Genomic DNA, 14,349 nt, shown 5'->3' on the forward strand with positions numbered 1-14,349 from the left:
AAGTTAATAAATATATCAAATTACTGTTTTCGTCCATAACTTGTCTGGTTATGAACCATAACTTGACAAGTTATTGTCCATAATTATCCATAACTTGTCTGGCTATAAACCATAACTTGACAAGTTTGTCCATAACTTATTTGATTATGAACTATAACTTGACAAGTTATAACTTATTAATTTATATAACTAAAAATTAACCTATATACTTTCTTAAATTTTTTATATTGACATATTTTCTATTATTTCTCAAATAAAAATTTAATTGGGTTAATATTAAAAGGGCCATTTTAGATGGGCGCCCCCGCTCGGCTTAAAGAGGCTTCGCCACTGCTAAGAGTGTTTTTTTTTTTTTAAAAATTTTTATTGTTAATTTGTAATAACAACAGTTCTTACATAGATTAGCTTGTGCATTTGTTTGTTTGATTACAGTCTGGTTGTGAATTTTTCTATCTATTACTGGGTTTCCACTTTTTATTGTTTTTTATGCGCCCTTGGTACATTTTTATGAGCAGTAGATTTTATAAAGGGCTATATCTATACTCGGTCTTTGGTGTACCTTTATAGGTATCTACTATTTATGAGCATTTCATTTCAGTTTACTCAAGCATGGTGTTTCCTATAGTATAGATAGAGTTGTATTAGTGTTTCCTAATGTTTTTTTCCTCTTAAAAAATGATTAAACAAAAATAGGCAACATATAAATGTGTAGGGCTGGTGGTGATCCGGATAAAGACACTACGATACGACTTAAAATCCACATAAAATTAATAAATTTGTATTTATTATAAATAAATTTGAATTAAAATCAGATCGAACTAAAAAAACACAATTAAATAGTATATCATTTTTATATTAACCTACCAACCCATAATTAATCTGTCATAATTTATTTATTAAACGCGTTATATTTAAATAACACCAATACAAAATACAACTACAAGTACAACCCGTATTACCTATTTTACAAATATATATATATATATATATATTTTTAAAAGAAAAAGGTTAATAAAGTAATAGTATACAAAACAAAAGGCTGAACTCTTAAGCTAGGTTTTCCTCTCTCATTTTTTTCACTCTCGAGCGCCGCTTCTTCACTCCGCACTCTCCACCGCCGTCTGCCGCTTCTCATTTTTTCACCCACCCTTGCGATTTGCGGCCTTGTTTCTTCTTCTTCTTTCATCTCCGCCATATTCTCTCGGTCAGATCGGCCTTGGGGAAGTGTTGTTCTTCTCATTTCTTTGTCAGATCGCCTTCGTGAAGTGTTGTTCTTCTCATTTCTTCGTCAGATCGGCCTTTGTGAAGTGTTGTTCTTCTCATTCCTTCGTCAGATCGGCCTTTGTGAAGTGTTGTTCTTCTCATTCCGTCGTCAAATTCGGCCTTAGGGAAGTCAGATTCGGCATCTCGGTTTCAGGTAATCTACAGCCTATCTTTTAAAAAGTACTAGAACTGAATTCGTATTAAAACGTTTAAATATTGCTCCAGTCATATATACCCCCTCTATAATTGAATAAAGATTCAATTATTGAGCAGGTCAGAATTTTCTTTTATTTTGTTCACAAGTTCACAACGTATATTTGAATATTTGAATTTCAATCATAGAGTTAGTCCCTAAGTACATGAATTTGCATGCTCAAATAGGTTATCCAGATTTTTGGTCGATTTCTTCCTACAAAAAAAAAAAAAAGAAAATGAAAATGAAGATAAAGTTTCTTGGTCAATTGCTTCCTCAAAAAATAAAATAAAAGTTTCTTGGTTGATTGACAGTTATTGGGGTCAATCGTGGGGAAAAAAAACACCAATATCTCACCCCACAACGGATTTCTGAGTCGTCCTAGGGGCTATATATATTGTAGAGGTTGGAAACCTGCTTCGGAAACCATAAGAGAAACATGTTAAGGATTTAAATTACGAAGGTTTTTTTTCTAAAGAAAAATTATGTTTTCCCTCTTTTTATTAGTGGGAATTTTGGTCAGAGAAAAATGGCCTCAAAACAAGGCCAGTTTGATCAGTTTTTATGTTGTATTGAGCTTGTAAGTGTTAATAATTTATAGATGGTGAAGTTGAGTTGGAATACTTTTACTAGTACTGTTAATATATAAATTCTTAGGGTGTCATAAGCTTAGACTGTTAATGTCGTTTACATATGTGAAACTGACTTGTCGTTACGGATATTTTCTTATCTTATTACCCGTAACTGACTTGTCGTTTAAGGCACTCAACTTTTGTGTACAACACTACTTGTGGTTTAGTGAAAGATTAATGTCGTTTACATATGTGAAATGTGTTAAATTGAATTAATGTTTTCTTTTGTGCAGATTAATTTAACATAATGGAAATTGATCTTGAGTCCATTGAGTCTCATAGTGTGGACGTTGATGTTGAAGAGGTTGATGGATCGAGTTTTAATATCGAAACTCAAGGTGAGCAACTCCCAAAAAGAAAGAGGAAGCTGACCTCAGAGGCTTGGAGCCACTTTGTTCATCTACCTTTGGGTCCGGACAAAAAATTGAAGGCCAAGTGCAAACATTGCCACTCTGTGTATCTTGCGGACAACAAGTATGGAATTGGTAATTTGAAACGCCACCTTGTGACTTGTCTGAAAACCTCCTTCCGTGATAAAGGGCAGATGCTCCTTGCCCAAGAAACTGGTGCAGTGACACTTGGTGGAGGTAAATATAATCCTGAAAAATTTCGTGAGTTGGTTGTATCCGCTATAATCCTGCATGATCTGCCTTTTAGTTTTGTTGAATATGCGGGAATAAGGTCTCTATTTCAGTACTTGCACCCTCAAATTCAATTGGTCTCTAGGAATACTATAAAGGCTGATGCTTTAAAGTTGTACAAAAAGGAAATGTCACGAATTAAATGCTTGTTAGAGGCTACTCCTGGTAGAATTAGCTTTACTTCTGATGCATGGAGTTCTTTGACTAGTGATGATTATATTTGTCTCACTGCGCATTTCATAGATAAGAATTGGAACTTGCAGAAAAGAGTGTTAAACTTTAGTTTTATGCCACCCCCACATAGTGGTGTTGCCTTATCAGAAAAACTTTATGGTTTTTTGAGTGACTGGGGAATTGAGAACAAGGTGTTTAGTGTGACATTAGATAATGCTTCAGCAAATGCTATTTCTGTTGACATGTTAAGAGAGCAACTAGTTGTGAAAGGGGTTCTTGTACACAATGGCGATCTATTTCACATGCGATGTTGTGCACACATACTAAATTTAGTTGTACAAGAGGTTTTGAAGCAGATTGATGATTCTATTATTAAAATTCGTGATAGCGTCAAATATGTCAAGGGATCCCAAGTGAGGAAGCAAAAGTTTTTAGATTGTGTGAAGTTAATTGCAATTGGTGATAAGAAAGGCTTGTGTCAAGATGTACCAACTAGGTGGAACTCGACTTATCTCATGCTTGAAAGTGCTCTTTATTATCGCCATGTATTTCAACATTTAGAGTTGAGTGATTCAAACTACAGGCATTGTCCTTCTAGTGCCGAGTGGGACAAAATTGAAAAGATCAAAACTTTTTTGAAGTTGTTCTATGATGCAACTCTTAAATTTTCTGGAACAAAGTATCCCACTGCCAATTTGTACTTCCCTTCCATTTGGTATTGTTGCTTCATGTTGAAACAATATAGCGAAGGTGATGATGAGTACTTAAAGTATATAGCAACTCAAATGTGGGGCAAGTTTCAAAAGTATTGGTCTGAGTTCCATCCTACCTTGGCTATAGCATGTGTTCTAGATCCTCGTTTTAAGCTTGGGCTTGTTGAGTTCAGTTACAAAAAGCTGTATGGAGATGATTGTCTTGAATGCATATCATTAAGGAGTAAGTTGTTCTCCATTTTTGAAGAGTACAACAAAAAAACTAATGCTACAACTAGCCAAAAGACCAATTTTGTTGAATCTTCTATGAAGGAAAAAGAAGGAAATGACGATGTGGATGCTATATTCAAGGTAATGCCTCTATTTCTTTTTAAATGTTTATTGGTAATGTGGATACTCTATGCTTATGTCTGCTTGTGTATTCTTATACTATCTCCTCTTTTTTTAGGAATTTGATGAGATTGCTGCTGCTTCACATAGATCAGAGCTTGAGGTTTATTTGGATGAGCCAAGACTGGCTAGGAACACGGAGCTTGATATCCTTTCTTTTTGGAAATCAAACCAATTTCGATATCCAACACTAGCTTCTATGGCTTGTGATATATTGGCTGTTCCTATCTCAACAGTTGCTTCTGAAGCTTCATTTAGTATTGGTGGTAGAGTTCTTGATCCATTCCGTAGCTCACTTAAACCAAAGACAGTTGAAGCACTTATTTGTACTAGAGATTGGTTATATGGTGACAAAGGTAGTTTCAAACTAATTTAATTTATTTATATTTTCTAACTTGAAAATGATGATGAATCGATTTCTGAACTGGAATTCTCAGGTGAAGTTGATGATACTTCAGCTTTGTCCAAAGCGATCATTGATTCTCAAGGTCTCTCTGTTCATGACACTCTTGATAAGTGGAAATGAGTTGACCCAAGAAGAGATCTTGTTGACCATCCGTCGTGTTCGGAACTTACGGATGAAGAAGGCATTGCAGGTGATTTGAACACGGTTCCGTATATGTATATTCATAATGTAATTTGCTTAGAGTTACTAGTGAAGTTATAGTGTTTGGTTATTTCCTTATCAATTACTTGAAGTTGAGATGTTGCATGACTTCTTATCTCATGCTTTTCATACAAAGTTATGACTAGAACTTTTTATCACTTTAAGAATAGCTATTTTGCTCATTATCGGGGAGACAGCTCATCATGAAATGAGTTTGTTTACATGAAATATATTTAAGTCGGTTTTCTTGTTATATCTTTTATAGCCCTTTTAGCAGACGACTTAGATCTCTTTTAGCAGTTTTTCTCTTATATTTTTGGTCTTCTGCTAGGAATTTTATTCCTCCATTGATTAACTCCTTTGAATGCGTTCTATGATTCTTTGATACTTTATTTTTTATGTCTATCTTCTTGTTATTATCTTCTTATTTATGGCAACCTATTGCACTTTTTTTTGGACTAATTTCATAAATGCCCCCCATGAACTTTGTACCCTGTTGCAACATGCGCCCTGAATTTTGGAAAGTCATTTCGCCCCTTGAAATTGAATTATGTATCCTAGTTCAAAACCCCCCTACATTTAGAAAACTAACAAAATGATGACATGACACTACTTGTACTATTAAAAATGCCCCCCAAACAATTGATTTTAAGTGATCTTGCCCCCTAAATTTTGTGTGTGAACTTGGCCCCCATGTTTTTAAAAGATCTAAGGGCAAGTTGACACAAAAGAAATAATTTGTTGGGGCATTTATGAAATAACACTAGTTTATGGGGTGTTCTGAACTACTTTCATATTTTAGGGGGCAAAATGATTTTTAAAATTTGGAGGGCACGTTGAAATCGGGTACAAAGTTCAGGGAGCATATATGAAATTAATAACTCATATTTTAATCTTTCACCAAATTCTTTGCCTTTTGTTGATTGCTATATTCCACTTTCATATTGTAAGAAAGGGCGCCCTTAAGAACTAGTGATATTTCATTAGAATTTGAGTACATGTAGTTAAGATTAGAGATGAAAATAGTGCTGTGGACTCTGATCCTTTCAAGTTCTCATATAGCTTTCAATATCTCATCGGTTGATAGAAATTTTCTTTTGAAATGACTGGAAACCATGATGTGAGCATCTGTCAACATCATTTTTCTCTGCATTTCTCTTTTCGATAACTTATTTCCAGCCTTTGCTCATCCGTCGTATTCTTTTGTTGTGTCATCCTTTGCTAATTTTCAGCTCTCAGAGTGGCTGGAAGCAAGCGATCAATTTGAATTTAACGCAAGAAATTATGCTTCTCATGTAGATTTGATTGCTAAGGTATATGGCCTCAAAAAGGTAGAGTTGCATTGAAAGGATTCCAGATTCCTACCGAGTGGAGCTAATTTACCGAACCCTTTTGGCCAACTGTGTCCTTGCCAACAATGTGAAGAAAGCCGAGGAAGTCTTCAAGAGGATGAAGGATCTTGGATTGCCAATCACGCCGTTTTCTTACAATCAATTGCTCATTCTTTATAAGAGGCATGATAAGAAGAAATTTGCAGCTCTACCATTATCAATGGAGAAAGAAGATGTCAAACCTTCCCTTGTCACTTATAAACTCTCAATAGCTAAAGCAGGTGACATAACAAGAATAGAACAAATCTTGGAGAAGATGAAGGCTGAAGGTATTGAGCCAGACGCGCATACAAGATTCATATTGGCGAGTCGCTACGCCTCTCGTGGGATTAAAGGCAAAGCTGAAGCTATTTTAAAGGAGATGAAGGGTAGCAACTTAAAGGAGAATCGTGAGGTTTGCCGAAGTTTAATTTTACTTTATGCAGAGCTTGGAGATGCTGATCAAGTGGAGCGAGTTTGGAAGGCCTGTGATGCTGATCCCCATTTTTATGAATGCATGGCTGCAATTGAAGCTTGGGGGAAGCTGAAGAAAGTTGAAGAAGCGGAGGCAGTGTTTGATAGGATGTTGACAATATGGAAGCAACATTCTTCAAAACAGTATAATGCACTACTGAAGGTTTATGCAAACTGCAAGTTGTTGACAAAGGCTGAGGATCTAGTCAAACGCATGTCAGATAGCGGATACAGGGTTGGCCCACTGGCTTGGAATGCGCTCGTGAAGCTCTGTGGAAGCAGGAGAGGTAGAAAAGGCTGACTTAGTCTTGACGAAATTTAGTCAACAGAGCCCTATGAAGCCTTTGCCTTGTACCTATAAGGCTCTTTTGGATCAGTATGCAAAGAGGGGAGATGTTCATAACTCGGAGAAAAATAGTTTACAGGATGAGACAGGATGGTTATAGGGTTCGGTTTCTTCATTTCCACGATTTAATTCAAGCCTATGTAAATGCCAAGAGGCCTGCTTATGGAATCAGGGAGAGAATGAAGGCAGACAACATCATCCCAGGCAATCTTCTGTTGGGACTGGTGCAACAGGTTGATCCATTTAGGATGACAGAAGCATCTTATTTGCGTGATTGAGGAATTTTATGGCTCGCCTTGCTATGATTGGGCTACTTACAGTGTCTGAAGATTTCTGGGTGCTATATATTCTAACATGACCGGGAAAATATAATGTATTTCTCTTTGTTAAAACAACTAAGCTTAAGAAATGGATAAGGAAGTTCATTTGTGATGCCATTGCTTTTTGTTGGAAGATGTCTTTTCTTGTTCGCATGGCCGACCTTTGCAACATGTTCTGGAAATACAAATGTATGTTTGGAAATAGTAAGCCGGTGTTCGCATGGCCGACCTTTGCATGTGCTTAATAATCAGTAACTAATGATAGATGGTTGTATGTTCGAATTTGACACTTTTAATGTCAACTTACTATTTCACCTAAAAGCTTATCCTAGGAGGTGAATTACCGTTAATTTTAACTTTATTCCTCACATGTGGACTGGATAATGAGTAATTATGTAAAAAATATAAATTTCGTGTATTTCACTAATTTGAGTTTTTAGTTTTAATTTTGCTACAGTTAAAATTTTTTATAAAAGTTACATCTAGTTACATCTCAACTCGAATTGAAAACTCGAATCGGTAAACAGAATGAGATTTGAACTAGTGTTGAGCCCTCAACACGTGAAAACTATTAATTTAAAAGTACAATTATAACGTTTGAACTTAGATGTCTTGTCATGATACTATGTTAACTTATCATTAGCTTTAATAGTTTAACTTAATGCATGGATGCATAAGGGTCAATTGCTTCTGGAGTTACTGGAGACATATCATAAATAAGAAGAAAATTAAGATAAAATAGCTAAAAGAACTAAAAATTATAAAGGTAAGAAGAGAATTAGATATTCAGTTTTCAATATATAGTAAAGCTTCTTGAAGCACACCCATGAAATATAATTGCTCAAGCTTCAAGGGTCATGAACCCCTTAAAATTCCTAAATATAAGTCTTCGATACTGACACCCGTCATAATCATGAACGGATAAGTGTTTACTTACAATAGTAAAATTGTTACTTCGAATATCTTTCTCCTAATTGCAACAACTGAGACACTATTTGCTTATCTAACTTGAATCCCGCCATCTCTGCCTCCTTGCAAACATCCCTGCACTTAGCCAGCCTCCCAGAAACCATGTAAAGTTCAATCACATCCCTGTAAATGTCATATGTCGGTGAGAACCCGGATTCCTTTAGCCTCGAAAAGTATCTTGAAGCCCTCGAGAGGTCATTCAAAGCGACGAAAAGCCTTATCACCACACGGTAAGCAGGCAGATCGAAGAGACAGTTTGAACCCTCCATTTCCCAAACCACAGCCAACGCCTCCCTATGCTTTTTTGCCATATAGCGGCTATGTATCAGAGTTGTATACATAACAACACTAGGGTCATGACCAGACTGTCTAAACCATTTATAGAGAGCCTCCACAGTTTCGAATTTTCCAAGCTTAATGCACACTTTCATTATCGCTGTACAATCCTGCGGGCTTAAATTCAAGTCATCTCTGTCTCCAAGCTCGTCCAATAAAGCCGCCGCAAGAATGTGTTTATCAGGGTTCTTTGCAAGCTCTAATAATACTTTAGCATATACACTAGGATCCAAGATTCTATTGCCTTTTTTGGCTTTTGATAGAAGCATCAAGGCAAGATGCAAGCTTCCTCCTTTGGTGAACCCTCTCACCATAGCCTCGATTACACCTCGGCTTGCCAGCCCAACAAACCTCTCCAAGTCTAATGGCATTTTCAGTGCATGGTTCCTCGCCAGCACCTCGACAGTCGAAGCCAAAACCCGGTCGTCCGGGAAAAGATGAGGCTGTTTCCGAGCCCAACAAAAGGCCTGAAGAGCTCTTTCAGGAAGGCCCATATGACCCAATTCCCGGATTGTCATCGACAGAGACCCCTTGCGCAAAAACTGCCCCCACTTGTCAAGAACTGAGGACACATCTTCCTCTTCTGGAAGGCTTTTGATCTCTCTGGCTAGACCAGTTAGAACACCAGGACTCTTGTACACCTTCTTGGATAGAGGCTCACGCGAGGAAAACAACACTGGGGAAGCCATTTTCGTACGTTTCTTCGGCATAGGAAGTCTCAAAGGTCTAATCTTGTAGGGAAGTGGGAGTGGGAGTGGCCTCTCTCTATTCAACTTCCCTGGCTTTTGTGGTATCCTCCCTCGGAAAAGTGATGCAATCGCTTCGATTTCGTCACTCTCCCAAACAATATCGTCATCATCATCATTTTCATCTTGTTCTTGATCCTCTTCTTCATCGTTTATCATTATACCTGGTTGATATGATTCCTTTGTAGTATTTGTTGTATTCTTCAAGAATAAATTGGCTCCCAAATCCGGAGGAAGCTTACCACGCCGCGGATAACGAAGGTTGTTGGGGATTTTTCTCCTTGTCCTAGAATGTTCCTGTGCCATCAAAGTCACTCTACTATACACCACAAAATTCCCACGTAATGAAATTGGATTCGAGCCAACGGTCAAGAGAAAGCAACCCATTTCCAGAAATCGAACTTACGGGACTTTCCAGCAATAGCAGCAGGTGAGGGATAAGAATGTGGGACGTTGTGTTGTGTTGTGTTCATTCCATTTTAAATTATTGTCATTGAGGAATTTCATCGAACAGCTGGTGGGCCAAGCGAGTAACGCCCCATTTATTCATCTGCTAAAGAGAAGGCTGAAGTTGTTCTGAAAGACAATCGCTGCGGCGGAGATTATGCTAGGCGAGGGCCCAGGACGGTGCGACTCAGTTGTTGCGAGGGAGGGATCTAGCCGCAGGCTTGACTTCTTTCACTGTCTCTCCCATTTTTTGGTTTACAGAAGATAATCTATTTCTTGGCTTTGTTTTCTTGGTTTAGCTCTGTCGAGCTTTCTACTGGGGACTTTTGGAGTGGTGTTTTGTTTCTTTTTTTGTTTTCTTGCAATTAAGAAAAACCTAAATGAAGAAAAGTACTGTGTTTAATTCAGCCTCAATGGGCATTTTGGTAATTACGGTATGCAATAGGGTCACATGACCCGCACATGCAAGTTTTCGTTAAATTTTTAACGGATTTGGACGGAAGTCATTGATGGCTAATGTTTGAGTTGAGTGGTTATTTTATTACAAATATAATAAAAGGGGTTAAAATATCACTTATTAAAGAGTTGAGGGCCTATCAGTATGTAAGTAGTAGATATCTGAGAACAATTTTTTTTAGTAGTGCAACTAGGACAAAAAAATATTGATGAAGATTACTTTTGACAAACGATAATTTGAAGTATCATATGAGAAAAAAAATATATAAGTAGAATTCATTTGAGGAAAAAAATTCTAACAACAACAAACATTGCAAATGTATTTATTTATTTATTCTAACAATTCATTTGAGGAAAATCTGCAACTTTCATTAGACCAAATCAGGCAATACAAATGAAGAAACAAACCAAGGTATAGCAAATGAGGCAAAAACTAGACCCTCTCTAAGAGCAACACACTCAGGCCGTAAAGGGCGAGAAACTACCAAAGACTTTCTTCGACAAGCAGGCAATGCCAGTACCTGCATGATTGCGAACAATCATAGGCGGGCAAGAGTTATTAGACATTTCACCGAGCCTGCAAGCTTGAAAATCACTTACTTGTTAATAATAGTATTTTAAAAACATGAGATGTAATACAATATAAATTATTTATTTAATAAAAGAATTTATTCATTAATTTTATGTGCATATTGTTAAGAATTGTGTCATAAAATCATGAGATGTAACATGATATTTATTATTTATTTAATAAAAAATTTATTTATTATTTTATGTGCATATGTTATTGAATATTACTGAAAATTCTATGTTTATTTATGTGACCTTAAATATTGCATATAAGCGTTATATGCGAGATGATAATATTTAATGATAATAATCAAAACGATGTTCGTAATAAATTTAATTAAAGTTAAGAATATTTAATTAAAAAATTACTAATACATGTTATTCTCATTTAGAATGGAATGGTGTTATCAGCATTGTTAATATAATGAGATATTGAATAGGTATATTACGTATAATGAGATTATGTGGAACATGGACACAAACACAATATGAATTTCTAATAATTTCTGTTAAGTATAGAAATTCTAATTGAGTCTACCGATGATCATATATATAATGATCTTAATCTTGAGTTCTTAGCAGACTCCTATTTATGGATTTGTGTCTTTTGATTTATTCAGTACAGATTCTGAGATCTTGAGTCATATTCCTTATATTTTTTAGACATGATGAAGTGAGTAGCTGAGAATGTTATTATACGATATGAAATCCATTCCTTTTTGAGAAAGAAGTAGATAAATAATTTCCTTGAGGGTTGTTTCGATACTTAGACTAGTAGGAGCTCCGATTTATGAAATTATTTTATAAATTACTGTCCATTAAAGAATCAATGGTACTCAAGGATAAAGATATAATTAGAGAGGTTAACGGATTTCACCTAGCTCTAATTATGAATTATTTATGGAGGATTGATCTATATGTAATGACTATATCAAATGGACATTTCACAGTTTAGAAGTAATTTATGTCTATAATTATGATAGTGCAATTCTAAGTTTATAGTAGAGTAACTTTTGAAATTAATAGAATTAATTAATTAATTATTAAATAATTTAATTAATTATTAATTTTATTAGAGCTCAAAATTATAGGTCCATGAGTCCCCGCGTCATTCTTGTAATTCTATAAGACACTAAGGGTAAAATGAGAATTTTAGAATTATGAAATTCTAAAATAAAAACGCTCAAGGATAATTAATTGAGAATTGATTATAAATTAAATAATGTGATTATATAAATTTAAATTTGAATTTTAACACACATGTGAAGGTGTTCACATGGTGTGAACGTCAAGCACAGTGTGAATCCCTCTAAGATTCAGTTGCTTGCTCTCAAGTTATCCATTTGACTTATTTGATAAATTGTCCAAGTTGAAATTCAAATTGATTTAAGTTTGACTTAAATTAGAATTTAAATTTGTGTCAAAATTGACATGTAGATAAGGGAGAGAGATTTTGTTTCAAAATCAAATTTGAAGTTGGAGATAATTATCAAGCTTTATCTTAGAGATAAAGATTATACTTTTCTGGGAGTCTGACTACTACTCTATAAATAAGAGATTGCAGAAAATTTGAAAATATAATTTTTGCTCTCCCTAGTATAATGTGGCCAGTTTTCTATGGAGTGTGAGAAGGAAAATTTTCTCTAAAAATTCTTCGTTGTGCATGTGTTGGTATTCGTGGAAACCTTGAGTGTTTATTCACTAATCCTGTTTTGTTTCAAGTGTGCCCACACACATGTCTTTGTAGATTCAAGGAATTGACGAGGGAGATTCAGGTGTTCTAAACTAGCTTGGATCGAGGAACATTCGAGGGCAAAGAATTCAAGTTATCGTCCTAATCGTCCGCTAGGTAAATAAATTAATTTGATTAATTTATTCGTGTATAAATTAATGTAATCTATAGAGTATCTTAAAGTTTTATGAAAATTTTTGTTATAAACGATCCGCTAAACACACGCTTCCGCATTCGAAATCGTTTCAGGAACCAACAAATTCAACATCTCAGAATTCATACTAAGTAAATCAAAAGACACAAATCTATAAATAGGAGTCTGCTAAGAACTCATGATTAAGATGATTTTATATATAACCATCGGTAGACTCAATTAGATTTTCTATACTTAACGAAAATTATCAGATATTCTTATAGTGTCTGTGTCCTAGTTCCACACAATCTCATTATGCGTACTAAATTCATTCAATATCTCATCATATTAACAGTGCGGTAACACCGTTCTATTTTAAATGGGAATGACATGTATTGATAATATTTTAACTAAAAATTCCAAACTTTAATTAATTTCATTACGAACACCATTTTGATTATTATCCTTAAATATTATCCTTTTACATATAACACTTATATACAATATTTAAGGTCACATAAATAATCATGAAATTTTTAATAATATTCATAAAATATTCAATAATATATGCACATAAAATAATAGATAAACTTTTTTATTAAATGATAATAAATATTCTATTACATTCTAGAACATCATTCTCAACAATAACAGTTTGCCCAACAATCTCCAACGCATCACCTGCCGCCCCTCCTCAATAGCCCCATCGTCAATTTCCGCAACCTCTTCCTCTGCCGCATCGATTGACAAATTCTGCTAGCGCCCTGTAGTTTTGTCCATAGTTTTAAGAATACCGTAGAAAAGAGTTGAAAGAAGATGAAATTTTTTTCATGATAAGTATTTGGGTTTACCCTCTTTCGTGGGAAGGAATAAGAGGTTTAATTTGGTAAAGGATGTTGTTATGCATAAGCTACGTTTATGCAGAGGCGAGTTATTTTCGATGGCCGATAGGGAAGTTCTTATTAAAGCAGTGGCGCAAGCTACGACCACCGATAATCTAAGTGTGTTCTGTATATACCAGTCTTTTTGTCATGAGATCCAGTCCCTCATTTCTAGGTTTTGGTGGGGAGGCGAGGATGATAGTAGAAAGATTCATTGGATGAGGTGGGAAAAACTTTGTAAGCTTTAGCTTGAAGGTGGGATGGGGTTTCAAGATATGGCGGCGTTTAACCAATCGCTACTGGCAAAGCAAGTGTGGCGGATTTTTCAAAACCCCGCTTATTGTTGGGTAAATTCAGATTTGGGAGGATGAAAAGAATAGAGAATTCAGAAAGAAGGGTTTGAGGCGTATAGGAATACTTTCCTTTAAGGTTTTATTTGCCCTCACTTCTCAAAGTTTGCTAACGAGTTCTAAATGGCAAATTACCCCCAAGATACAACAAACCCTTGAACACAATATCCAGCAAAAATATTGAGTTCCAAAACAATGTATATCAATCTGTATTTTCTGAAGTCCATCATAAAGACAGGGATGCATTCATCCTCTTTAAGTGTTACAACCTTTCACATAAAGATACATTTTCAATTTGATGGTTATCTTTTATATGCTGATACACTTATAACAATAGTTATTTATATTGTTAATAAGTGCTCAGATATGTGAGAAAACATATCACAAATAGATGCAATGGTTCGAGACCTTTTCAGATCACTAAAACATACGAACACATTTTCCGTTGAAGATTTACGCTGCAGCGCTCAAACGCGCGCTGCAGCGCGCCCGTGCGCTGCAGCGCACGCTGTTGTGCGCTGCAGCATGCGTGCCTAGTAAAACAGACCCGAGGGTATGTTTTGCGCAGGCTGCAGCGCCCAAACGCGCGCTGCAGCGCACGCTTCT

The 14,349-nt window shown here is 35.6% G+C and overlaps 2 protein-coding genes across 2 annotated transcripts; one reads left to right on the forward strand and one right to left on the reverse strand.

The window, feature by feature from the left end:
- Positions 1 to 1,034: 1,034 nt before the first annotated feature.
- LOC21386700 (zinc finger BED domain-containing protein RICESLEEPER 1) lies at positions 1,035 to 7,249 on the forward strand. Its single transcript, XM_024163853.1, is given in 9 exon segments — positions 1,035 to 1,417; positions 2,322 to 3,967; positions 4,065 to 4,362; positions 4,444 to 4,525; positions 4,527 to 4,602; positions 5,846 to 5,949; positions 5,951 to 6,727; positions 6,729 to 6,867; positions 6,869 to 7,249. Coding segments are annotated over 8 exon segments (3,321 nt in total). The 5' UTR covers positions 1,035 to 1,417; positions 2,322 to 2,335; the 3' UTR covers positions 7,082 to 7,249.
- A 666-nt stretch (positions 7,250 to 7,915) lies between these two features.
- LOC21386701 (pentatricopeptide repeat-containing protein At2g01860) lies at positions 7,916 to 9,969 on the reverse strand. The gene has a single exon (XM_010088960.2). It carries the CDS (start codon positions 9,559 to 9,561, stop codon positions 8,074 to 8,076), a length of 1,488 nt encoding a protein of 495 aa, XP_010087262.1. The 5' UTR covers positions 9,562 to 9,969; the 3' UTR covers positions 7,916 to 8,073.
- Positions 9,970 to 14,349: the final 4,380 nt, after the last annotated feature.

This window comes from Morus notabilis, unplaced genomic scaffold (genome assembly GCF_000414095.1).
Source record: "Morus notabilis unplaced genomic scaffold, ASM41409v2 Scaffold1545, whole genome shotgun sequence".
NCBI classification, from domain to species: domain Eukaryota; kingdom Viridiplantae; phylum Streptophyta; class Magnoliopsida; order Rosales; family Moraceae; genus Morus; species Morus notabilis.

Excerpts from the sequence above, each read along its gene's own strand:
- LOC21386701 (XM_010088960.2), bottom strand. The coding sequence starts at position 9,561 with ATGGGTTGCTTTCTCTTGACCGTTGGCTCGAATCCAATTTCATTACGT.